At 49.1% G+C, this 27,372-nt stretch overlaps 1 protein-coding gene across 1 annotated transcript in view; it reads left to right on the plus strand.

The window, feature by feature from the left end:
• EPB41L4B (erythrocyte membrane protein band 4.1 like 4B) overlaps window positions 1-27,372 on the plus strand; it is a 193,043-nt gene that overhangs the window by 146,317 nt on the left and 19,354 nt on the right. Inside the window, exon 23 of the mRNA XM_054991038.1 lies at window positions 1,432-1,509. Within this exon, the coding sequence (XP_054847013.1) occupies window positions 1,432-1,509 (78 nt within the window). The remainder of the gene's footprint in view (window positions 1-1,431; window positions 1,510-27,372) is intronic.

A 27,372-nucleotide genomic window follows, 5' to 3' on the forward strand; every position in this document is an offset into this window, starting at 1 on the left:
CAGCAACTGAACTGTCCCATGCTCTAGTGCTACTCTCTGTGATGAGATAAACTGATAAACTACTGTAAGATGCCAGCTCAGACTCTACCTCTCCGCTGTGTAATGGAATATGAGGTAGATGTCAGGAACCAAGAAGGTTCCTTGAGCAGCCAAGGAAATATAAGATATAAAAGAAATACAATTATTTATTGCATAGAGCATAACGATTAAAAACCATGGAACAAAGTTAAAAACCTTGAATATGGAACATTTATAACCCTCAAAATAAATCACTGGTTGTTAGTATCTACTTGGGGGGCCTCACTCCACAGAAATAGTGTTCAACTAGCATTCAGTCTCGAGCCAGAGTTGTATTCCAAGGTTTTTAACTTTGTTCCGTGGTTTTTAATCGTTATTTACTGTGCAATAAATAATTGTATTTCTTTTTTTCTTGGCTGCTCAACCTTGTTGGTTCTTGACTTGTTTTTCAGGTTGGGTTTTCCCCCCTCTTGTTTTTGTCCATACGAGGTAGATGTGGACATACCCAAGCCCACGTGCAATTCACTGCATCATCCCTCTTCTTTCTTGGAAGGAGTCATAGAAATGGAGCTTCCACGCAAAATGAGTTTCCGTACCGTACCCCAGCTAACAAGTTAATATTATGTTCATGGTGGAAGGAAGGGGCTCATGATGACCCTTCCCCCATTTGAAGGGGATCACCTGTAACTGGTGCCCAGTAACTGTGTGGACTGGGCATTATTTTGTGACTAAACTGGGAAACTAAAGAGGAGCTGGGAGGTCCACAGTTTCTTCTTTTCCTGTTGTAATTTCAGCACTTAACAGTGTGAGTAGATTTAAGATTTATATTTCATAAAGGTAAAGGTAGTCCTCTGTGCAAGCACCAAGTCCTTACTGACCCATGGGGGGACGTTGCATCACGACATTTTCTTGCTGACCGTGCAAAATTGCGCAAAACTCTCGGAATGACGGCATCTTCCTACTGCGATTTCCCATCATGACTCCACTTTGTGGAGTGATTCACAATTCGTGCCACAAACCAGAGTCATAGTGGGAAATCGCACCAGGAAGACACCATCATTCTGGGAGTTTTGCATGATTTTGCTTGGCTGATAAGACATGTGAAAACAGCCTTTTTGTTACAAGATGGTTTGCCATTGCCTTCCCCAGTCATCTACACTTTACCCCCAGGAAACTGGGTACTCATTTTACCAACCTCGGAAGGATGGGAGGCTGAGTCAACCTTGAGCCGGCTACCTGAACCCGGCTTCCGCCATGATCAAATTCAGGTCGTGAGCTTGGGCTACAGTACTGCAGCTTACCACTCTGCACCACGGGGCTCTTTATATTTCATAGGTTGTTTAAAATTAAGCATGTGTATTTTGGAATCCAAAGAACTTAGTAATTACTAAACTCTTGAATTTTCTGCTTCAGAGCCCCACAGATACAGGAAATACATTTGCCCTGGAGCCAGGAGATCTGCTGATGGACTTCACAGAAGCCACACCCATGGTAAGTGGTTTCATTTTGAAGCTTTGGGAGTTTTTTGGAGAATTTCTTAGGTCATTTGTATTGAATATGACAGGTGATCCTGAGCACCTGACAAGTTGTTGCTGATTGCAAGGCCTGGAGGGTCCCAGAGAGAAGTTCATGTATTGATATGTTTGTAGGAGCACTTGGCTAAAGTACTGCGCCTGCGCTATGTCCCCAGAAGTTAAGGTGGCCACATTTTATGCAGGAGAAACAGACTACTTTAAGTTTTATGAGCTCTGGGGTGAGCACAGTCCACAGATACAACTTCTTCCATAGGAGAGCTGAATCCATACCTGGATGACTATTATTGTGTGGCTGTAGCATGCATGATACTTGTATGTGTGAATAGACTCTCATGGATATAACACCGTAAATGAAAATTCATGCCACCTAGAAGATAAAACGTTTCATTGGAATCGGTTCACACATTCCCCTGGTGGTGGTCAAGTGTTCAGCAATGAAGTGATATACTTGCATGTGTCAACCAGCTAAAGTGCATCATGCTGGGAGGAGGAAAGGAATCTCGACTGACTTAATGCTTTGATGTGTAAAAGAGATGAATTTTTTCCCCTTCTGAAAGATGGTCACCCTTCCAAATGCTGATGGATACGTTTTGGAGAATGGAGTCTGTATCCAGCTGTGTTTTTGGAAAGCTCTTTCTAGCACTAGCTAGGCTCTGACTTAGGGTCGCACTACAAGTGACGAATGACACTTGCCTGGCAAGTGAACAGACTCACGTGTATTCCTCCCTGTTCACTTGCCATTCACTTGTGCTCCAGTTGATCAAGTGGAGAGCAAGCGAATGGCAAGTGAACAGGACGGAATACACGTGAGTCTGTTCACTTGCCAGGCAAGTGTCATTCGTTACTTGTAGTGCAACCCCAACATTGACTCTTTGACTTTTAGTTCAGTCTCTAATTTCCTGTTAGGGAATCCTTTGAAAAACGTCTGATGTGCTCAAATGTTTTTTCCCTGGGCCACTCTTGATCTGTTATGGTCCAGTTAGATGCTAAATAATACCCCTCATGATAACAGCAGATATGGATGTGTAGAGTGGGAGGAGATATTGTGGAGGATTCTGGGAGGAAGTTTGTGGAACATCTCTATGTTCTGTTACTTCCCTTATTCGTCGAGGATGGACCACCCATAGTCAGGGATGGGAGGATATATTTTGTCTTCACTTCAGTACTTGAACATTTAGGGGGGGTTTCCTCATAGGAGAGTGGCAATTGTTTGTATGAGAGAAACACTACTGATTAGGGGCTAAACTGGCCCTCTACCATTGGTGATCCTTATATATGGAATGAACTGAGTCTTATACTGGAGATGGTTGGTTCCACACTAGAATTTCTATGATTGCTTTTACAGAAAATCCAAATGACTTTGTAGTCAACTGGTCTCTTTCTAGTCTTTTGGGTGTTGTGTTTCTATCTTTTTTAAAAAGACTGGATTTGTGATTTAAACATACAAACGTAAAGCACACTTGCCAAGCTGTCCTGCGTTTACAGTTAACATACAATTAAAATTTTCAAGGTTTTTTAGTATTTCCCCCCTCTCCTCTCCTCTCCTCTCCTCTCCTCTCCTCTCCTCTCCTCTCCTCTCCTCTCCTCTCCTCTCCTCTCCTCTCCTCTCCTCTCCTCTCCTCTCCTTTCCTTTCCTTTCCTTTCCTTTCCTTTCCTTTCCTTTCCTTTCCTTTCCTTTCCTTCTTAGTTAACAGCTTCCTGTTTTCTCTCACTTCCCAGAGAATAATGATGACACAATTATCAAAACTTAGGTGAGGCACCTTCAATACTGTTTTCCACCACACAAAGCCACTGGTTCTTTTAAAATTATCGTTATTTTAGAGTATCGCTATACAATAAAAACAGTGATGGTGGAGAGTGTCCTCAAGTCATAGCTGACTTATGATGACCCCTGGTGGAGTTTTCATGGCAAGAGACAAACAGAGGTGGTTTGCCATTGCCTGCATCTAATTACCAACCAAGGCCAACCCTGCTTAGCTTCTGAAATCTAACGAGATTGGGCTTGCCTGGGCTATCCAGGTCAGATAATAATTTCCCCAACCCCAGTGTCTACAAAGTATGGTCTTGCAGGGGGCTGGACTAATCAGGAGAACAAAAGGAATAAGATGGGGGAAAGTGGGATCTTTCCTGATGGAGACTTATTTTAAAGGAGGAATATCATGCTATATTTGCCATGCATAATAGAGCCCATGTTTTAGTATATTTTGTAGCAGGATACAGAAAAGGAACCCTACAGTCCCACAAAAAGGTTGTAGTGTGAACCATCCATAATTTATTTTATTCTATAGAACTCCATGGGACCCACTGACAACTGAGTTAGCTTTCAGACCTTCATCTTCTTAGCTCCACAGTGCATTCCTTTCTTGGTGATGCTACAGTGGACTCAGTCTTGGGCAAGAGAGAGAGATCTCACAAAATAAAAGCATTGTGTCATTTACTCACCTTCACAGCCCCCATCAAAACCAGCAAAAATAGGAACTACCATGTTGTTAACCTCTGTTTTTCTTTAACACTTAGAATCATTTCCTCTGTGGGATACCATCAGGCTGTGCATTGCACTATACAATTCTGGTATGTCTGTAGTTGCAAGCAGTTGGGAGGAGGGTGACTATTGGTTTTATGACACTGCAAACTAAACTTGGAGGGTCATGTCCTTTACTATAGTTATTACAGAAATAATCAGATGCATTTGGTCCTATGCAGGGCTTTTTTTCTGGGAAAAGAGGTGGTGGAACTCAGGACCGCACAATGACATCAATTTGGGTCAGCTGGAACAAGGCGGGAGTTTTTAAAAGTTTAAATTGCCCTCGTCGAAAATGGTCACATGGCCGGTGGCCCCGCCCCCTGATCTCCAGACAGAGGGGAGTTGAGATTGCCCTCCGCGCCGCTTGGCGGCGCGTAGGGCAATCTCAACTCCCCTCTGTCTGGAGATCAGGGGGCGGGGCTACCGGCCATGTGACCATTTTCTAGAGGTGCCAGAACTCCGTTCCCCCGCGTTCCCGCTGAAAAAAAGCCCTGGTCCTGTGTTGTGTCTTCTTACCACCCACTTCCATACTTCCTATTAGTCCAAGCCCAGAGAAAGCCAAATTTTACATTGATGTGAATGATACAAGTGATGCAGAGAAACGGAGTGAATGTGAATGATTTGGGCAGGCTGCATGAGATTGCACTGTTATGCATGTTACTAACCGCCCTTTTCTACAAATGAAAAGCAAATTTGACACGGAGAAGAGGCCTAAGATGTCCAACCTTTTCCCCACCTGCATCTTTTCTGCTCTCCCTTACAAGCTAGTTCCACCTCTGGGGTTCAAAACATGCCCGTGGAAATATGCATGTGGAGTGTGTGAGAAAGAGGGGTTCCAAGGGCCAACTGACAGTTCATCTTCGTTCTTCTGTGCCTCCACACATGGGGACTGCGCAGGCGCAGGCCAGCCGCCGGAGAATTTTCTAGAGCTTCCATGGCTCCGAAGGGGCCGTTTGTCGCGCGCCTCAGCGACCGTTTTCCCGCCCAAACGGTCACGTGATCCTCCAGCGACCAACGGCCCCTTCCCTCAGTTCTCTTCTTGCCGCCGCTTGGAGAGAACGTGAGCTTCGTTGCTCTGTGCTTTTGTGCTTCGTGCTTTCTCTAACTGATTGCTTGGCTTTTGACTTCGGACTTCGTGACCTCGACTATTCTTTGGATCTCGCTTTGGACTTTGACGTGGACTCGGTAATTTGACTCGGACTGTTTTTGACCCTTCTTTCGCGTGCCCCTGAAGATGGCCTCTACGGCTCTCTTCAAGCATTGCCTGCAATGCCACACTAAAATGGCTAAATCCGATGGCCATGATCTGTGCCTTTTTTGCTTGGGGGAGACCCACAATGTCTCGGCCTGTAGGATCTGCCAGGGTTTCACCAGCAAGGCCCGGCAGGATCGCAAGGCCCGACTAAATTCCTCGCTGTGGCAGAAGGTCATGTCGGAGGGAACCCCGTTACGTCCGTCCAAGGCCGGCCCTAGCCCCTCTGCCGAACGGCAATCAAGAGCTGGCTCAGTGGCCTCCGCGAGGTCGGGGTCGAAACCGCGTCCCCCGAGTGCCTTGGCGTCGAGAGCGGCCTCTCCAGCGCAGGGACCGGTGCGGCCGCCCCGTAGCGCGTCATCCACCAGGTCGGATCCGAGACCGACATCGGAACCGAGGATCCTGGTACCGAGTCCCCGATCGGAACCGACGACCGGATCGATTCCGATAAAGTCTAAGAGGTTGAAGCCGAGGTCCCCTTCGAAGGCGAGGAGCGCGTCGGTTCCGAGGTCTTCTTCGGGACCGGCGAAGAAGAAGAAGAAGACTAAACATCATCGGTCGCCGCATCCTAATCCTCAGGAGGAGGTCATCATGCTTCCTCACACGCCTTCCCCTCATCTGGGTTCCCCCGAACCGGAGGACATCTCCGTGCCGGTGTCGGATCCGATGGCCTTCGAGACGGTGCCCGCAGAGTTCTCGTCGGGGCCGGAGCCGAGCCCGCGCCGTCGGAGCCGACCATCACCTGCCCTTCGGTCACCGAGGCTGGAACCGAGTCCGTCTCCTCGTCGGAGCCGTCCATCTCCTGCCCGTCCGTCTCCACCTGCAGTCGGTCGTGAGCGGCGCCGTTCCGGGGACAGCATTCGATCTGCCCGATCCACTGCATCCCGGCATCGTCAAGCCTCCTACCTCCCCTCGCCATACCGTTGCCAGTGGGAAGGGGCACCTGCTGGGTTCTCCGAGTCGGAACCGGGGCCATCGACGTCGAGGCGGACGTGGTTCCCCCCTCCAGTCCAGGGTGAGGACTCCCAGCTCGGATCCGAGGAGGGAGAAGTTGAGAGCCTGGCCGACTACCAGTCGGAATCCTGGTCTGAACCATCGCCGGCTGAGGATTTGGTGCCATCTGCGGGCTCCCCGTTCGAGGACCTCCGCATCTACGCCGACCAGATAGCTAGGATGGCCCAGGCCCTCGAGATGGACATCTCTTCGGCAGTCCCCCAGACCAGGGACAAGCTCCTCAAGCGGATCTACGGGGATAATCCGGCGTCTATTGGCTTCCCCATGCTCGAGGGTATTGAGGAGATTGTGGAGAAGGTGTGGAAGGTGCCCTGTGACCAGCCTCCAACATCTAAGAGGATTGAGCAGCTTTACAAAATCAAGCAGGGCACCTGGCCGGCATTGGTGAAGCACCCTCCACCTTCCTCCTTGGTCACGGAGGAATTCAACCCCCGACGATCGGGTCACTCCTCGGTGCCTGCCGATAAAGAGGGCAAGAAGCTTGATGCCATGGGCAGGCGCCAGTACATTGTCGCTTCGCTGGGTCTGAGGATCGCCAACTACCAGACCATCATGGCTGGGTACCAGCTGTACCTCTGGGAGAAGTTGGCATCCTACACTCGAGACCTCCCGCCTGAGCAGAAGGCTGTCGTCTCCCTGTTGCAGACAGAGGCTGTCAGGCTGTCTAAGCAGCAGATGAATGCTGGGAGCCACGCTGCTGACACTGCTGCTCGGGGAATGGCTTCGGCGGTGGTCCTCAGGCGCCACTCCTGGTTGCGGTCTACGGCCCTGTCCCAAGAGGTGCGTTCCAGGGTGGAGAGCATGCCCTTTGAAGGGGACTCGCTGTTCTCCAAGTCCACCGACGAGACCCTGAAAAAGAAAAAAGAGGACAGGCAGACGGCGCGTTCCTTGGGGCTGGCTCCTGCGGACAAGCCCTCCTCCAGGCCACGGTACGCTCCCCGGTCCGGCCCTTACCATTACCAGGGCAGATACCAACAGCAGCGGCCGGGCTACCAACAGTATCCTGCCTACCAGCAGCGGCCTTACCCTCCCGCACAACAGCAAAGGAGGCGTCGGCCCTTCAAGCCTCGTCCGGCACAACAACCGGCCCAGCAGAGAGATCAGCAGGGCGCCGGGAGGCAGTACTGACGGGTCACGCCAGCCGTATCCCCGAACTTTTCGGACAGACTGAGTCCACTCCTCTCTGAGTGGGAGTCAATAACATCTGACTCATGGGTCTTAACTATTGTTGAACTGGGATACGGGCTGGAGTTCGTTGAGCTGCCTAGATGCAGTTCACCCCTGACAGCTGTCAATAACACTATGGCCGAGCTGGATGCGGAGATCGTGTCGCTCTTGGCCAAGGGTGCTGTGGAAGAATTGCCCTATGAGGACTCTGTAAAGGGATTCTTCTCTAGGTTCTTCTTGGTCCCCAAGAAGGATGGGGGCTTACGTCCCATTTTAGATCTGAGGGGCCTTAATGCCTTCCTCAAGGTGACCAAATTCAAAATGGTTACGTTGACGGCTGTGATCGCCTTGCTGAAGCAGGGAGATTGGTTTGCGGTTCTTGACTTAAAGGACGCATACTTTCACGTGGGCATACGGAAGGAGCACAGGAAATACCTGAGCTTTGTTTACCGGCAAAGGGTTTTCCGGTATAAGGTGCTCCCCTTTGGCCTGTCCACTGCCCCACGAGTGTTCACTAAATGTGTGGCCCCTGTGGTTTCCTTCCTACGGGAAGAAGGCTGTACCATCTTTCCGTACCTCGATGACTGGCTCATCGTGGCTGAATCGGAGTCTAGGCTGGTGCAGGACATTGGCTTGGTACTTAGCACTTGCCAACGCCTGGGGCTCCTGGTGAACTTGGAGAAATCCAAACTGGTGCCCAGCTGCAAGGTGTCCTACATTGGCGCACTCTTAGACTCTGTGGAGGGTAAGGCTCTGCTCCCCTTGGAGAGGGCTCGGTCCCTAAGGGGTCTGGTGTCCATGTTTAAAAGGAACCGATTCCAGTCTGTGCGCACTATCCAGTGCTTACTAGGGCATATGGCAGCGGCTACCTCTGTGGTGCCTTTTGCTAGGCTGCGTATGCGCCCGCTCCAGAACTGGTTTGTGCGGAGGTACGATGCTCTGCTACACCCTCCGTCCCTCAAATTCTCTGTCCCAAGGGTCATCCTCTCCTCCTTGGACTGGTGGCTGTCTGATGACAACTTGTTTAGAGGGACCCCCTTTGGGTATCAGCACCATGACGTCACAGTTACCACTGATGCCTCTCTGTTGGGATGGGGGGCTTACTGTGGTGATGTGTCTGTGCAGGATGTCTGGTCTGAGAGGGAAAAGACCCTCCATATCAATGTGCTTGAACTAAGGGCCATTCGTTTCGCACTTGTGTCTCTTACAGCACTGCTGAGAAATCGTCAGGTGTTGGTGCAGACGGACAACACGACTGCCATGTACTACGTGAATCAGCAGGGGGGCACAGTGTCCATGGCCCTGTGCCGGGAAGCCACGCTCACTTGGCAGTGGGCTATCAGGAACGGCGTATCGCTCCGTGCTATACACGTGGCTGGGTCAGACAATGCCCGGGCAGATGCCCTCAGCAGGGTCCCTTTGCTGGACCACGAGTGGGAACTGAATGTAGAGTGCGTTGGGCCGATCTTCCAGATGTGGGGTCATCCAGTGATAGACGTGTTCGCCACTGCGGCGACCACCAAGGCCCACACGTTCTGTTCCAGGACAGGGAGCGACCCCCTCTCTATTGGGGATGCCTTCCAGTTTACGTGGACGCAGGGCTTGCACTACATGTTTCCTCCATTCCCCTTGATTCCCAGGGTCCTGTGAAAGATAGAGGAGGACGGGACGGACTGCATCCTGGTGGCCCCCTTCTGGCCACGGCAGGTTTGGTTCCCGAAGCTCCTGCGGATGTCCCAACGGACATATGTGAGTCTGCCCCCTCAGCAGGACCTTCTCCTGAACGGGAGCCTGGTCCACCACGATCCCAGGAAGCTGCACCTAACGGCTTGGCGGATCGTTCCTCCCCGATAGGCTTTACTGACGAGGTACAGAGGGTCCTCCTGAATGCTCGTCGGCCATCCACTAGGCGCGCTTATGCGGCCAAGTGGCGCAGGTTTGAGCTCTGGGCACTTGCCAGAGGAGTGGTGCCTGACAGCAGTCCCTTGGGGGTTGTGTTCGAGTATTTGTGCCACTTGCGTGGCCTGGGCTTGAAGGTGTCCTCCCTCAGGGTCCACCTGGCAGCGATATCAGCTGCTCACACCCGAGTTGAGGGTGCTACGGTGTTTTCTCACCCACAATCCCGCCAGTTCCTTAAGGGCATGTACAATCTTTACCCACCTGTGTCGACGCCAGTGCCTCAGTGGTCACTGTCCTTGGTGCTCTCACGTCTCATGTTGCCTCCATTTGAACCTATGGCTACATGCCCCTTGGATATGCTATCCTACAAGGTAGCATTCTTGGTGGCCGTCACATCGGCCAGAAGGGTCAGTGAGCTGTCTGCACTGCGGTCTGACCCTCCCTTTCTTGTGTTTCATCCCAACAAGGTGGTCCTGCGTCCCTGCCTCGGGTTCCTGCCCAAGGTGGTGTCCGCCTTCCACCTCTCGCAGGATATCTCACTACCTGCGTTCTTTCCTCAACCTTCCTCTAAGGGGGAAAAGGCCCTTCATTCCCTAGACTTGAAGAGGGCCCTAGCCTATTACCTGGATAGGACGAAGGAATTCCGCTCCAGTCCTCACCTGTTTGTATGTTTTGGGGCCAAGGAAAAGGGTAACAGGGCTTCCTCACAGACCCTGTCTAGGTGGATTATGACGGCCATTAGCAAGGCCTATTCCCTGGCAGGGGTGGCTTGCCCGCTTCGTGTCAGGGCCCACTCCACGCGGTCCCAAGCATCCTCTTCGGCACTCCTCAGGGGGGTGCCCCTGGTTAACATTTGTAAAGCAGCCACATGGTCCTCTGCAGACACCTTTGTCAGGCATTACGCCATTGATGTCAATGCGGAGCAGGATGTATCTGTGGCTAGGGCTGTCCTACACTCCCTTTTTTCCTGAAGGAGTTTTGGGATGACTTTCTTGGCGTACCTGCTGGGTACCCTTGAGTGAAAGAGTGTATATATGTACCTTGGGGTGTATATATGTAAATATTGAGTATTTATGTGTCCTTACACAGTTTTTTACATAGATGTATATATGCATATCTATTTGTTTTTGCTTGTTTGTTCAATAAAATTGTGTTGGACTTCACCCCGCCTTCCTTATTGTGTGAAGCTTGGTACACTCCCATGTGTGGAGGCACAGAAGAACGAAGATGAAAACAGGGTCAACATACCTGTAACTTATGTTCATCGAGTTCTTCTGTGCTGACACACAACCCTCCCTCCTACCCCGCTGTGAACTCCAATGCACAATAATGTGATGGCTGTAACGGAAATTGGTGTTTTTAAGGTGTTATGGCTGAAGTGTGTTGGTCAAGCGGCGGCAAGGGAGAACTGAGGGAAGGGGCCGTTGGTCGCTGGAGGATCACGTGACCGTTTGGGCGGGAAAACGGTCGCTGAGGTGCGCGACAAACGGCCCCTTCGGAGCCATGGAAGCTCTAGAAAATTCTCCGGCGGCTGGCCTGCGCCTGCGCAGTCCCCATGTGTGTCAGCACAGAAGAACTCGATGAACATAAGTTACAGGTATGTTAACCCTGTTAATTCAATTATTCTAATTCGGCAAGCACCGTTACATATTGGTGTAGCAGATCTTCTTGCCATCCACACTAGAAGTCATGAAGAAGCTGCTTTGTCCTGTCTCAGACCTTGGCTCCATTTACCCCAGCATGGCCTACCCTGATTGGCCGCTGCTCCAAAGCCTCTGGGAGACTTTCCCACCTTGCTACTCACGCTCCGTTTAACTGGAGACACTCAGGTGTGTAACGTATGCACTCTGCTTAGGGCCCCTCCCTTTGGGGATGCAGCTGATTCTAAATAAACCTCCAAATCCGACAGGTATTGCTCCTCATTTTCCCTACATCCTCTCAATCTCTAGAACTCGTTTATCGGCATATGGTAGTGGTCAGAGATTTACTTGTCATTGCACAAGGATCAAGCACGCTCAGTAGGGAGTGGGCTCTCTCAGCCCTGAGACAAGAAGCCAAGGAATCCTGCCACCTGTAAGTATTTAACAGCAAGCAGTCCCACAAATATTTTCTCCTCCGTTCCTCCATTGATTGTTGCACATATTGACATTAATTCAAGAGAGGTCATTGAAAGATTGCTCCAACAGAGACAGGCGCTCCAAAGAAAGCAAAACCCCATAGCAACGATACACGAGTCTGTTGTGACATGAAAGAAGCCAGTGAGGAATTGAGTATTTGTGTGTGTGAACAATCTGGTATATTTGTGTGGCTGCACAGTCAGAATGTTCAAGTAGTAGGGTTAAACATTGCCATTCTCATCTGATGTAGACTCAATCCCCTTGTCTCAGCAGTGATAATATTCCAGATTTCTCATTTCTTGATTGTGATTAATGCCAATTGTATCTGGGGTCTAGAGCATAACAACAGACCCTGCCTGTCTTAGACAAAAGAGCAAGGGATGGCTGCCATGTGCATTAGGCCCTCAAAAGAGTACTTCTTTGCACCCCAGAAAAAGATAAACATCTGCTGCACAACCGAGTCATCCAATAACGAAAATATCAGTGGAAGTTAGTTTCTTATTCATATTCAAGAGTCATGTCGCAGAGTAAAAAAATTGCCAAGAGACAGCTGCATCAACTATGGCTCCCATGAGCATTTTTTAATCTACTGTAATAGAAAAAACAATGGTTGTATATCTGGTGCACACAAGACATTTTCTCACATTGCTTTTTTGAAAGACAAAAACATTATGAATACGAAATATAATTTTCATCAACGCAAAACTCTTAAAACATCTGTTTATGAAAGCTGAAAAGTTAGCGCATGCATACAATTGTGCATGTTTCCTACATACTGGAGGAGGGGTATGTGTGTGTCACTGACATGTGTATTGATAATTGCGTGCATGTAAAGTATGTGCGCGCTCCCAGCCTGGTGCAATGATGGCACTATTGGAAGTGATGTCATCATGCTGGCCCACTTTCGGGCAGGCAGGCTGGCCGGCCACCCCTGCTGGCGCCGGGCAGAAGGCTGGGCAGCTGGGCAGGCTGGCCACTTCCCTGGGCTGGCAGCGGTGCTCAGGAGGCTGGGTCATCAGGTTGGGCAGGCAAGAATCGGAGCTGCCTAGAAGCAGGGGGGAGAGGGGGGAGGTGGAGGCAGCGCCAAGTGTCCAGTATTTTAACTACATTTCTGTGGACAGTTCACAAAAATATTGGACTATCCAGGGGAAAACCAGACATCTGGCAACCCTAACTGGAACAGGGGTAAATTCCGGGACCACCGCACAAGTTTTTGCCTTATTTGGCTTATGGAGCATTGGAGGGGAGTCTTGGAAGGTATTTGGAGGGTTTGATTTCATAGAAGTTGAGTGTGTTTGAAGGAACCCAACACTGCCACAGCATCCAATCCGTCACTCCTGTATCAGAGAGACCTTTGCCCTCAAATTCAGTCAGCTCAGAGTGTCCCACACTTATTCTCTCTCTTTCCCTGATTCAACTGCAAAACTTGCCCCCAGCTTTCCCCCTGCCCATTTTTTAACTCCTTCCCAAACTTTGGAGGATGATTTCCAGTTATCGGCCATCAAGGCTCACTGAGGTTCTTTGTGACATTCCTTGGCCATTCCTCCCTTGGTCGTTTACAATGATCAAGACAACTAAGCTTGCACCAATTTGATACAGTAAAGAGAACCATAGCAGGCTGTGACAATTATCCCCCAAGTCTCACCTGTCCTCCAGAGCTCTAAACCAATCCTTGTGATTTTGGCCGTATGCAAATCCAAGTGATTGTCAACCAATCAGAGCCTCCTGGAACTCTCGTGGGTGGGAGCCAGCCTCAGCTTAAGAGACGGAACAGAGAAGCTTTTCTGCTCGGACAAGGGATATTATGGCTCTAGAGAAAAGCTTCAGGTTAGCAAGGATTTTTATTTGACTTTTAGGTAGGATTTCCCCCATTGGGAAAACACATAATCTCTGGATAGTGAAGAAAGCCAGCCAGCTGTACTTTCTATACACAAAATCTTTACCTTGTTACTCACCTTATTTTATGTAAATACATCTTTTTGTTTGTCACCATCAGTGTCTTGTGTGTCCAGTTAAAATAGCTGTGAAAAGGGGTTGATACTTGTAAGTACTGAAGGACTTGTATACTGTCCCTTGTTCCTGGTCTCATGTTACAGAGGGGGCTTACTAAGGCTGCCAGGTCCCCCAGTGGGAGCGGAGGATATCCCGCTCCCACCCTCTGCCTCCCCACCACTCACCTGGCCAGCAGGAGGAAAAGGTGGGGGAACAGGTCTCCCAGACATGCTCCCGGGGCAGTGTGATGCTGTCACTCCCAGGATTGATGTCATCCTGCTGCCCTGGGAGCACTCCTGTGCTTTGCACCGGGTTGATTTGGGCCCCAAATGGGCTGAATTGGGCCCATGTAGGGCACAAATTGGCTGGGTGTGAAGCACAGGAGCACTCCCAGGCCTGCACAATGATGTCACTTCCTGGAAGTGACATCATTGTGCAGCCCTGGTTGTGCGTGCATGGTTTGTACGTGCACAAAGATAAAAAAAGGTGAGTGCTGGGTCCGCCCACTCCCACTGGAAGGATAAAGGGACCTAGCAACCCTACTACAGAGGCAGACAGACAGACAGACAGACAGACAGACAGACAGAGAGGAAGGCACCCTGCTCTATCTGATGCTATTACTTTGATGTGTAGATTGCTACTCTCAGGGAAATTCCTTCCTTCCTCCTTCATCATCTCCTTTGCATGCATACACTCTCTATCTTGCCGCCACAGAGGACACAGGGCTTGCTCCCAGTATCCACCAGCATCTCTTATTTCTCCAGTGGTCCGGAGTAGGGCAGTCAGGACTACTGGGTAGCTCCTCCTCCTTGAGCAGGGTCGGAACGAATCATAGCGATCCTCGGAGGAGGGGCTCCCAGGCTGCTGCAGTTTTTTCCGGCCCTGCTCTGCAGGTGGAAGCGGAACTCTGTGCTCCGTTGGAGCAGCGATCCTGAAGATTTTGCAAGCAAGCTCGCTGGGGAAAGGAAGGTCGTGTGCCTCCAACCCCTCCCCCCTCCTCCTTCTGAAGACAGACTGGCGGCAGAAACACCGCAGAGCGAGCGCAGGAGCCGACGATCCTAGTCAGCTAGGACCCGGCTCCTGCAGAGGCAAGTCGCAAAAGCGTCCGAGAACGCTGCGGAGAGCCGCGGGAAGTGAAGAAGCCCGGCAGAGCCTTCTGGAGCGGCGGTGGCCTCACTGTTTGCACTTTATTCGTGAGTAAACTGGGACTCGTGGAGAGGCCTTGGATCCTCGAGGAAGCGGGGGGGGGGGGAGGAAGGGTATTTCCCTTTAGCTGCTTATGGGCCCTGCCGAGCCGGTTCAAAAAACAAACAAACAAACACCGGCAAGCTCCCTGCTGTTTGAAAAAGGCGGGAAAAATTTGGTGCAGCAGAGCAATTGGAAGCTAAGAAGGGTCAATGCTTCTTTATCAGAGACCCCCAATCCTAGCAATAGGACAGGGCATTAAAGTGGACACTGTGCTAGCAATATAGTAATCCCCGCCCATGCCTCTCTTTACTTTAGGCGGGGAGAATTGGCGGGAATGACGTCACAGGCTGGTGCAGCAGAGCTGAAAGGGGCTGAGTCCTCCCTGACTTGCTCGGAGTCCCCTATGCCACTAAGACAAAACCTCCCCTCTCAAGGGGAAAGTCTAGGAAGAGGTGACCCTGACTTAACAGGCCCAGAAGCCAAAGCAAACATCCTGGCCTGGCTTCAAACAGAAATCAAAAAAGGGATAGAGGATGCAGTTAAGAACTTAAAAGGGCATCCAGCCTCCCATAAGAAAGACAAGCAACAGCCTAGTACCTCTAAGGGGAAAAGGCGTGTAGAACCCTCTGTTCAACTAAAACCCCAAAGGAAGAAAATGAGGGAATGGGAGGAGGAGGAATCTAGTGACTCAGACGATTTCCTGGAGGGCTCTGAAACATCCCACAGATCATCAGGGAGTGAGGAAGGGGAATTGTCTGAAGAGGAAGAGGTGGATAATAGCCAAATGCAATCCAGGCTTTTTCCATCTGAGATGTATTCCAAGTTGCTTAACAAAGTATTGAGAACCCTGGAAATTTCACAACACCCTGTAGGCAAGGCAGAAACAGAACCCTCCCATCCCCAAGGTCTTGAGAGGGCCCTACCTAAGATGGGACCTAAACATTCAGGTGTTCCCTTGCCTGCCATTTTTCATGATGTCCTCAAAATGGAATGGGATAACCCAGCCAAGCCCAAATTGTACCAATCTGTTTTTCACAAGTTTTATACCTTGAGTTCTGATGACTCCAGGAAAATCAAGCTGCCGATCGTGGATGACCCCGTTACAAGCCTGGCAACTACTTCAGTCCTACCAATGGACGCAGAAGGCATGCCCAAGGATCCAGCTAACAAGAAGATAGAACAGGCCCTGCGCAGGGACTTTGAGGCCTCGGCGGCATCTCTCAAAGCATCAGCAACCGCGTCCTTATTCGCTAGGGCAGCCTTCACCTGGGCTTCGGACCTGGTGGCGGCAGGGAGAGAAGTTCCCAAGGAGATCAAAAACGAAGTGAAGAAGATAGCCCTTGTGGCAGCCTTTGCAGCGGACGCCACCCTGGATTTGTTCCAGATGTCTTCCCGGGCTATGGGTTTCAACGTGGCAGCACGAAGTTGGGACGTGGATCAGCAGGCTCGAAGCAGGGTGGCAGCAATTCCATATTCAGGTGGAAAACTCTTTGGAGAGGCTTTGGACAGATATTTGGTGGAAAATGCGGAGAAGAAGAAAGTGCATCCATCAAAAAGAAAGGATTCAAGATACAAAGGAAGGCACTCCTTTCGGGACTTCAGAAGAGCCCCCAGACAGAACATGGATAGACCATTCAAGAATAAGTGGCAAACCAAACCTAGATCTGACGCCAGACCCTTTGCATACAGAAAACCAACTGGCCAACACAAGGGACAGAAGAAAAATAGTCAGGCATGACTATCTGTCTCATGCGGAGGTGATACAGATCGGGGGTCGCCTCCAAGATTTTGCGCCTCAGTGGGAGCGAACGGTGTCAGACAAGTGGGTTCTGGAAACAGTATCCAAGGGCTATTCCCTGGAATTCGTGAAGGTCCCAGCCAAACGCTTCATCCAGGTGTCCAGGAGTCAGTCTCTCCAAAAACATCAGAAGATAAAACAAGCTATCAAGCACTTGCTCCAAATTCAGGCAATAGAACAGGTACCCCCACGCTTCAAGAAACAAGGGGTGTATTCAGTTTTCTTTATAGTCCCAAAAAAGAATGGAGAGATCAGAGCCATCCTAGACCTGAAATGGCTGAATCTTCACATCAGATCAAGAAGATTCAAAATGGAAACGATGAAGTCCACCATGGGAGCGATCCAGAAGGGGGACTTCTTGGCGTCCATAGATCTGTCGGAGGCCTACTTGCATATTCCTATACGTCCTTCACACAGGAGGTACCTGCAGTTCGCCTACGATGGGGAGCATTTTCAGTACAGAGCTCTTCCCTTCAGCCTGAAATCAGCTCCAAGAGTTTTCACCAAGGTGCTCATGACACTGGTGGCCTTCCTCAGAGTCCAAGGAGTAGCCCTGTCTCCGTACCTCGACGACATCATCATAAAGGCGCCATCCCTTCAAACGGCACAGACTGTGGTCGCAAAGACCTTAGCTTGCCTCAAGAGTCACGGATTCATCGTGAACCGGCAGAAGAGTATACTACAACCCACCCAGCGGATCGTGCACTTGGGGGTGACAGTAGACACAATACTGGACAAAGCCTTCGTCTCTACGGAGAGACAACAAAAGATTCTATCCCTGATCAAGTCAATACAAGCAGGCAAACCAGTGGAAGTGATGGAACTGGTCAAGCTACAAGGTATGATGGTGTCCTGCCAGGAGACCCTACAATGGGCCCGGTTTCACACCAGACCACTTCAGAGGTTCCTGCGCCCGTACCAGAGGGTCATATGCAACAAATGGCACAGGCTGGTGGAAGTTCCTCAGTCGTTGTCCAGGGGCCTGGACTGGTGGCTGGACCCGCACAGGTTCACAGAGGGGTCCCCGCTAAGGGAACCAAGCAGGATATCGATCACAACGGACGCGAGCCTGATGGGCTGGGGAGCACACATGACGGGCAGAGTAGCACAAGGTGAGTGGCTACCTGAGGAAAGAAAAGCAAGCATAAACCTCCTGGAACTCAAAGCCATAAAAAACGGGCTGGCGGAGTTCGAACCCCACTTGCTAGGCAGTCATGTGATGATCCTCACAGACAACATGACAGCGAAGGCCTACATAAACAGGCAAGGGGGCACCAAGTCCAAGGCTCTGACCAAGGAGACAGAAGAGATCTTCTCCTGGGCAGAAAGGAACATAATATCGATAAAAGCGAGCCACATCGCAGGCCTACAGAACGTCACGGCAGACTGGCTGAGCCGGAACAGAATCGACCACTCGGAATGGGCCCTGAACAGTCAGGTGTTCGCGGCAATCTGCCAGAGGTTTGGCACCCCGGGGGTGGACCTATTTGCCTCGGCAAAGAACAGACAGGTAACAAAGTTCTTCTCGAGACACAGCGATCCGGAAGCGTTGGGAGTAGATGCGCTGACTCAGGAGTGGCCGAGAGGTCTCCTTTACGCCTTCCCCCCGCCGAAGATGTGCTCCAGGGTGCTCCAGAGGATCTTCGACATGAAGGCGGATGTCATCCTGATTACGCCTTTCTGGCCGAGGAGACCATGGTTTCAGGACCTCATGAGGATGTCATGCGAGGAGCCGTGGACTCTGCCACACAGGGAAGATCTTCTAACACAAGGGAGCATTCGGCACCCAGATCCAACCTCTCTAAGACTGACGGCCTGGAGGTTGAACATGGTCAGCTGAGAGACCTGGGATACGCTGACAAGGTTATTTCCACAATGTTAGCCTCGAGGAAAGGATCAACTAACAAGAGCTATGGCAGAACGTGGCAAGTGTTCAATGACTGGTGCAGGAAGAACGGATGGGACCCAGTTCTGGCCCCCGTGAAGCAGATCCTGCTGTTCCTGCAGGATGGACTGGATAAAGGACTCAGCACCAGTACGTTGAAGAGACAGGTGGCCGCAATCTCAGCCATCAAGGGTGCCAAGTCAGGGTCCTCCCTCACCTCACACCCCCACGTCAAGAGGTTCCTGAGAGGGACTATGTTGCTGAACCCACCCCCAGTTCACCACTTCCCTTCCTGGAATCTGAACCTGGTGCTGAAAGCGCTCACTAGGGAACCCTTTGAGCCAATGGCGACCTGTTCTCTAAAGAACCTGACCCTTAAAACAGTTTTCCTAGTGGGTCTGACTTCAGCTAGGCGGGTTTCTGAGATAGGGGCCCTCTCGGTTAGCAAGGACCTGTGTGTTTTCCATCAGGAGAAGGTGGTTCTGAGAACAGATCCGGCCTTCATACCTAAGATAAATTCGGCTTTCTATAGAGGGGAAGATATTGTTTTGTCTTCTTTTTGTCCAAACCCAAGTCATGATAAGAAAAGGGAATGGCACAAGTTGGACGTTAGACGGTCCCTGAGCTTCTATATCGATAGAACTAGGCAGATAAGGAAGGGTGAGAGCATGCTTGTTTCCTTTAGAAAACACACCTTGGGAGGGAAAGTGACACCTTCCACTCTGAGCAGGTGGATCAGGGAGTGTATTGCACTGGCCTATAGGGCCAGGAATCTTCCACCCCCAGAGGGAGTCAAAGCCCACTCCCTGCGGGGTGCAGCCACCTCAGCAGCATATAGATCTTTCCCATCCTTGGAGAAGATTTGTAAGGCGGCAACATGGAAGTCAGTCCACACATTCACTAAGCACTACAGAATAGATCAGTTAGCGTCGGCAGATGCAGCCTTTGGCCGGAGGGTGCTACAGCACATCCTGGAGGCCTAGTATGCCCACCCATGGGAGCACTGCTATGCATATATCCCAGTAGTCCTGACTGCCCTACTCCGGACCACTGGAGAATGGAAGATTTGTTCACTTACTGTGAAGCTTCCTTTCTCGGTGGTCCAGGAGTAGGGCAGTCACAATCCCGCCCAGAAACTCAAGTAAGGGGGTGAGACAGCGGCTAAGGTGGAGGGCATAATGACAGAAGTCTCAACCCGGCATAGGTTCTACCAGGGAAGTGTTATCTTGTTTCTCTGTTTGTGGTATTGTTTGTTTGTTGATGTTATGGTTGTCCGAAGAAGCTTAGTTGCAGATTGGATACGGACAGATGGGGAACTGATATGGGCTTGAAAAGGAACTGCAGCAGCCTGGGAGCCCCTCCCCCGAGGATCGCTATGATTTGTTCCGACCCTGCTCAAGAGGAGGAGGAGCTACCCAGTAGTCCTGACTGCCCTACTCCTGGACCACCGAGAAAGGAAGCTTCACGGTAAGTGAACAAATCTTCCATTTCGTTACTAAAGAAAGTGGACTCTATGTGAGTTTATTGCGTTATCAGCATGCCCGCACACATGCACATGTGCACAAATGCTTAGCTGAACTCTCTGAATTGCTCTGCTTTACTTATTTACTTATTTATCCTACGTTGCCAGCAATACTTACCTCACAATTAAGTATCATGTTATTCTTTCAGGGTCCCAGATGAGAGACCTTTAGGGAGCATCAAGCCTTCTTGCTACTATCCAGTTAATCAGAGCTTATGCCTCCCTTTTCCTGATTGTGGGGGACCAGAGAGATTGGGAGTGGGCAGCCGTAAGTCCAATACTCCGTTTGCCTCGGAAGCTTCCCTCTCTTCTCTCTCGTTCCCCCACCCCATCATGGGCCGCCACACGGGCCTCCCCCACAAACTTCTACCAGCGGAAGCATCATGGCTTTTCCCAGGCAGTTCTAAGAAATGGGGCTTGTTGAGTGTGCTGAGATTCTCTCTAGCCCCCTTTCATAAACGACAGAGTTTCGGCATATGTATGCTCAGAGGGAAAGATGCCAGCGTTTTCTCTGTGAGGGCTTCAAGAAACTTGTGGCTCACTGTCTTTTTAATACATTACTCTATTTTTATTTACAGAAAATGTTAACTTGTTAAAGACTTCAGACTTTTAAAAGAAAATGTTGAAAGAAAATAAAAATCCTAATGGAATAGTTACTCATTTGCTGAATTCCTGCAGTAGCAAAATTCTCATGCAGTGGCTCCGTTTATGTAAGGGTGAATGTGAATAACTGGTTTTCAATACGGAATCGTATTTCAAAGCTAGTTCATCTCTGATTGCACACAGTCTAGAAACAATTGTCCATGGCATATAGAGAGGGAACAATTTAAATTGCAGTTGATAAAATAATAAATATTATTTGCCATTTTTCTATCTTGGCCATTTCCACATGGCTTACCTGAAGCCGCTCCATGCCACAATGTTGTGGATCGTGCCGGGGAAAACGCGAAATATCGCGTTTTCCCGCGCGAGTTTTGCGCGATGTTGTGCAAAACTCACGCGTGAAAATGCGATATTTCGCGTTTTCCCCGGCACAATCCACAACATTGCGGCATGGAGTGGCTTCAGGTAAGCCATGTGGAAACGGCACTTGAGTCTTCCACAAGAGCTTAAATTACTATTAGGGTTAACTTCTATTAAATTCCTTTCTAGTGCAAGCATTATTAGTTTAGTTACCAGTCAACAGACTATCACCAGTCTAGGCAGTAAAGAACCAGTTACCTGGTTTCTTGGCTGAGATCTCAGCTGTTATGAAATGAAGCTATGAACTGATAGTTCAGGATGCCCTGTTTGCCTGATAGCCATGTATGCCCAACACATACCACAACAGGGCCACCCACAGACGTAGGTACATGTCGCTGCAAACCAGGAGGAAAACCCAGGGTGGGGGTTTTTTGTGAAAAAATATGAGTTTTTAAAATTGGGATCCCAACCTCTCCCAACAGTAACAGTGATATCTGTGCATGTACAGATGTCACAGGAAGAAAAAGTAGTTCAAGAAGCATTTTGGCGTTGCCCGAGCAACATGAAATGGCAACCAACACTCATTGCCATAAGAAGAAAACAATGGGTTTGCAGGGAGAAGTAGCGATGGGGAGGAAACGGAGAGGAGAAACTGCAAGTGTTGTAGGGGAGGCAGCAGGGGAGGGGGGACATGAGTGGGTGGGGTGAGTGGACAAGGTGAGGAAAGACAGGGCAGGTGGATGGGTAGGAGGAAGAAAAATCAGGTGGGTGAATGCCTGGATGGGAAAAGAGCTCTGGAGGAAAGGACAGAGCAGGCAACAAACAGGCATGATGAAGCATGGAGGGGTCATGGAGGGGTCATGGACTCTCCATCCCCCATGAGTTCTTGCAGGTTCCTCTCTTGCATATTAGTATTTGTGTGAAGTGTTGCTGTGTGGTGCTGTGCATTGTGCTAGCTGATCAGTCCACACTTAAATTGTAGATCTGTCTGTACATTTTCCCATCGCTGGCCTTGTGTCTGCATCAGTGGCTGCCTCCATCTAGGTGAATGATCTCTCTGCACTGACAAAAGGACGCAGCTGTTCCTCTTCCCTGTGACCATCTGACGCCCCTTTCAGCAGCCGTTGGAGAAGGAAAAGCCTTGCAGAAGGAGCAACAGATGGGAATATTTGGGGAGGGCAGCTGATCATGGTCAGCAAAATTGGCTAATTTGGGAATGCAGGCAATTGAAACTGACTATTTCCCCCCCTTTAAACTGGAGTCCCGCCGTCTGTTGATTCCCCAAAGATGTTTCTATTGAAAAAATCAGACCAATTCTTCTCAAAGATATTCAAAGATGGTAATGGATCAAACTGTACCCTCAAATCCAGAAAGGAAGGAACATAAGAAAACAAATCTGTCAACTAAGATGATGAGTGAACAGACAAATCAAAAAGTTAAACATTTCAACCAGCATCCTCCTAGCAGTTCAGAGCAGCTCAGAGCCGTTATCCTGAAGATGAAAAGCCATGGCCAAATATTTTGAAGGCCTTTGTGTTTCTCAGATGTTTCTCTAATTCTGTTGTCTTTGGAGGCTGTATATTAACAGAGTTGATCTATCGTGGTTGAATGTAGGAATGTGTTTCTAGTTGTGCGTCAGTTCAGAGCTACTGCTGATGTTCACCTTTACTTTCTGAGCACGGGGGTGGGGGGTGGGGGTTCCCTAGAGATTTTTCAGTGTAGATTGCTTAGGCTGATGATTATTTCCATAGTACACAAATCCAGAGTCAGTTGATGCGTGCCTCAATCGTTGTGTGACAGGGTTGTTCCTAATCTCTGCCACTTCCAAGATTTGTTTTTAATCATTTTTAGCCTGACAGACGATGCCCTTGCCTAAACAGACAGGACATTCTTCTCAAGACTTCTCAGGAATTGTGATCTGACATGGGCCATTTCCACACGGCTTACTTTTGCTCATAACGACCCATAAGATCGCGCAAAAAACGTGGTAGATCGTGTTTTCTCGCACAAGATTTGTGCGATGTCGCATGACGTCGTGCAAATCTCACGTAAGAAAACACGATCTTCCGCGTTTTTTGTGCAATCTTACGGGTTGTTATGAGCAAAGGTAAGCCGTGTGGAATCGGCCATGGTCTCATATTTTAATCAGACCTCAGTCTGAAAAATATGGGGGAAAATTTGCTTATGAGTTTGGCTGCAAAAATAATAATGCAACAAAACCAACAAACACATACAACTGTGGTTCACCCGTTATTAGTGGCAGTACATAGCGCATTGAAAAGTTGGATCACTTTTATTTATTAATTAGTTGAAATAAGACAGTAGTAAACTCAAATATATGAAAAACTCAGCAATTATTTTTGTAGGGCAGTGTATAGAACTGCATTTTAAATTAACATGGAGCTTGGGGACTGACTTTCATTTGTCATTACACTACTCTTTATTATCTGATCTTGAAAACATTAGGTAGACACAAGGATTTCCTTTGTGTTGTATTTAGATGAGGAGATACCATGAGGAGATCACCATTTTCAAAGGTGCCTTATCTTCTTCTGTGTACCGAAGTCTGCTAAAAGTTTATTTTAACCATTTAATGTGTGCCATCTTGAGTACACCTTGTTACTTTTATTACTTTTGACTTTTCTACATGGAGTTGGGGTTTGTCAAGGGCAGGGTTATTACTAACAGAGTTCATTCTCATCTGCTGGGTTCCATTCCCTTTTTTCTCCGCTGTCCTTGTTCCCTTCTCTTCTTTCCTCTCCTCTTTAACATCAGAAATAACAAATGAGAGCAGAGGACAGAAAATATGAATGAGATTTATGCTCTGCTCCGTTTCCTCTGTCAGGGTAGTTTGCCTCAGGAGTGTGGCATGCCTTGAGGGGAGGACGCATGAGAAGAAAAATGAACCCCTGTTTTCCTTCAGCCTGGTGTCTGTTTTTAATCCATCAAAAGCCACTTTTGTGCACATTGCCTTTGTGAAAGAAGGTGTGCCTTTGAACATGTGGATAATGCCTTTTACTCACTGGGGGAAAGCTGCCAATGTTCCATAAGTGGCCATCCCTCTAAGGATGTGCAGAAATGGCCATACACACAGCTTACCTTCAGTCACACAGTGAAAATCCCTGTGCTGTTGAAGCAACTTTTTAAAAATCTGTATAGCCAATCAGAAGCATTGCAGGGCAAAAGCTCAACATGGTCCCACAAACTTTCTAAAACACCATAACCATACACATCTGGTATATAAATTGAAAAAATAAATAAATAAATAAATAAATGTTAGGGGATAAGTTTCTGGAAATGACTTATAGGCAGGTGTGACTTTGGAATCTCTTAGTTAAGTAATAAATAATAACAACAATAATAACATTCTATTTATATACCACCCTTCAGGATGACTTAACACCCACTCAGAGTGGTTTAAAAGTATGTTATTATTATCCCCACAACAAAACACCCTGTGAGGGGGGTGGGCCTGAGGGAGCTCCGAGAAGCTGTGACTGACCCAAGGTCACCCAGCTGGCTTCAAGTGGAGGAGTGGAGAATCAAACCTGGTTCTCCAGATTAGAGCTCCGCCGCTCTTAACCACTACACCAAACAGTCATCTTTTTCCTCCCTCCATTCCTCTGCACACATTTGAATCCTACACCAGTGTCTTACCCAGCAATGTCTCTTGATAGAAGAATACAGGTACACAGACCAAATGGGCAAAGGGCTTTGATACGACTGTAAGCAACTCATAGTTTCCTGGCTAGCTGATAGTATGCCACATGACAGACAGAATAGCTTCCCAAGCCCTAAACACATGTTTAGAGAACCAGTTTGGTGTAGTGGTTAAGAGCAGCAGGACTCGAATCTGGAGAACTGGGTTTGGTTCCTCAATCCTCTGCTTGAATCTGGCTGGGTGCCCGTGGGTCAGTCACAGCTTCCCTGAGCTCTCTCAGGCTCACCCACTTCACAGAGTGATTGATGTGAGGATAATAACAACACAGTTTGTAATCCACTCTGAGTGGGTGTTGTCCTGAAGAGCAGTATATAAATCGAATGATGTTTTTGTTGTTGTTGCTATTAATATGTTTTTACATCTGGTAAGTCCTTACTCTTTATGATGTCATAGTGCAAGACATGCATATTCACTCTATTCCTTCCTGGGGGAGGGGCTTCTTTGCACCCATTGTAAGGCTTTGTGTTGGCTCAGCACAAAGAAGATTCTGCAGCGTTCTCCCTCTGAGGTGGAGGACATCTTGGGTGATTCCCACCGTCCAGTCAGGGAGGCAGGGACTAATTTTCTTCCTCTTCCTGTCTGGCGTGTGGGACACCCTCTCTCTCCAGTTCTGTTCCTGCCTCTAGGGAGGGCAGTTCTTCAGCAGACGAGCTCTGCTTCTTTCTTATTAGGACTTCAGTTTCACTTTCACTTTCCCATTCCTACTCCTTTGCTCGTCTCTTCCTTTAATCTTTCCTTTGTCTTTCAAACTCTGTTAACTTAAACTCTCATAGTTACCCCCTATCTTCTTGCTGTCCTCTCCTGTCTCTTACTACTCTCCCTGGCTGATAGCAGCCATTTGGGGCAGCCGCCTACAAGATGGACGCCAGGGATTCTGAGGACAGCTTCCTAGACAACAGAGAGGAATGCTCCCCAGTATTCGCATTGAAAGCGATGAGGAATGATGAATCCGGTGCCGACATGCCTCCTGGCTTGTACATGCTCCTGGAAACGAGTCGGCACCGACATGCCTCCGTGGCTTGTGTGGTCTCCCAGCTACAAGTTGGCCTCAGAGCCACAGAAGAGCTTCAAAAGGCCCATCCCACTGAGCGGGAGACGGAAGCATCTGTGCGCTCCTGCTCTGCAGCTGGCGTGTTACCTCAGCCCAGGCTTTTGGCGGGAAAAGACACCGGGAGTCTCCTCAGCTCTGTCGCCACAGTGAATGTGCCCATGCCAACCTCCTGGCTGGAGATTCCACAGCAGGCTTTTCCCCTTCGGATTTAGCCCTGCCTTTACAAACAGGACTCTTACCGTCAGATGGGTAACATATGAAGGGCACAAACTTGCCTGTGTCTTTGAACCTTTTAACTTCCTAAGACTAACCATGAGGGAGGAGATATATAATCTCTGCCGGGATGAAACCTCTGGCTCAGTGGAAGAGCTTCCGCTTTTCCTGCAGAAGGATCCAGGTTCGTTCCCCTTAACTCCAGTTAAAAAGATCAGGTAGATGATGGGGGGGGGGGCTTCCTGAGACCCTGGAGACCTGCTTCCAGTCTGAGTAGAGAACACTGACCTTGATGGACCAATGGTCTGAGTCAGAATAAGGCAGCTTGTAATGTTTAACAGACAGGGATCCTCACTGAGCAGGGGGATTGCCCTCAGAGACAAAGAGACAAAGAGAAGGATGAATTCCTTCAGATGTGGAGGAGGAGGAGGAAATATCCCTGCCAGAACAGTCAGCCCAGCTGTCTGAATCTGAGGTCTACCGGTATTTACAACCTAAGACATTCTCAGCCTTAGGGCTGCAGGAAGTACACTCGAGGGAGGAGGACCCTTAGACAGGGAATACCAAATCCAGACCCACAGAAACAAGATTCTCTTCCTAGGGAAGGTTCCTCAGAAAAGGTCTTCCCATTTCCAGAATATTTTGGTGCCCACCTTGAAGGGGCAAACAGAATTTTAAAGGCCAGTACCTTCAAGGCAGACACCATGCTGGATGCAGTTACCTTTTCTTCCAGGACTATGGTCTCGGCAGCAGTAACAAGTAGGCACCCTTGACTAAGAGCTTGGCCAGCAGTTTTACACTCTAAAAATATTGTCCTGGCTTACCACTTTCAGAGAGAGAAGCTATTTGTGGATGTCCTGGGAAAGATCTGGATTGAGACCCAGGACAAAAGAAAGTGTTGCCAAAAAGACTCAAACAATCTGAGAGGTGATCCCTTGGCCCTCAGCCTTTTATTCACAACACACACTACTAAGGTCCAGACAGGATTCCAAATGGCCATCCTGGGGTTAATCTAGACATTCCTTTAATAAGGGGGGTCCTTTCAAGAACCCACTTGTAGTATAGTGGTTAAGTAACTGAACTATGATGCAGTACTCTGCGGGTTCAAATCTCACTGCTGCCATGAACTTGCCACATGGCCTCGGGTAAACCATTCCTCTCAGGCCCAGCTCCCCAGCTGTATTGTGGGGGGATAACAATTACTTTGTCCCAAGATCAAACAGACAGTTCTTTACACGTGGAAAGAGATCCGACCTTGATACCAAGCTCTCTAAGACAGGACTTGCAAGCCATCCCTGCGAGAGGCCAAGGACGCCTTACCATCAAGCCTGGGTTGACACACAAGCGGATATCTGTACCTTAGAAATAGTCTCACAAGGCTATTCCATACAATTTGAAAGCCAGAACCCACCAGAACGTTTTGTCATCTTTCCCCTACAAGAAATCTTAACTCAAACTGTAATCCAACACCTGGGCATTCACTATGGTGCATGTTTCCCACAACTAAAGAGGA

Source organism: Eublepharis macularius, chromosome 11 (assembly GCF_028583425.1).
Source record: "Eublepharis macularius isolate TG4126 chromosome 11, MPM_Emac_v1.0, whole genome shotgun sequence".
Taxonomy (NCBI): Eukaryota; Metazoa; Chordata; class Lepidosauria; order Squamata; family Eublepharidae; genus Eublepharis; species Eublepharis macularius.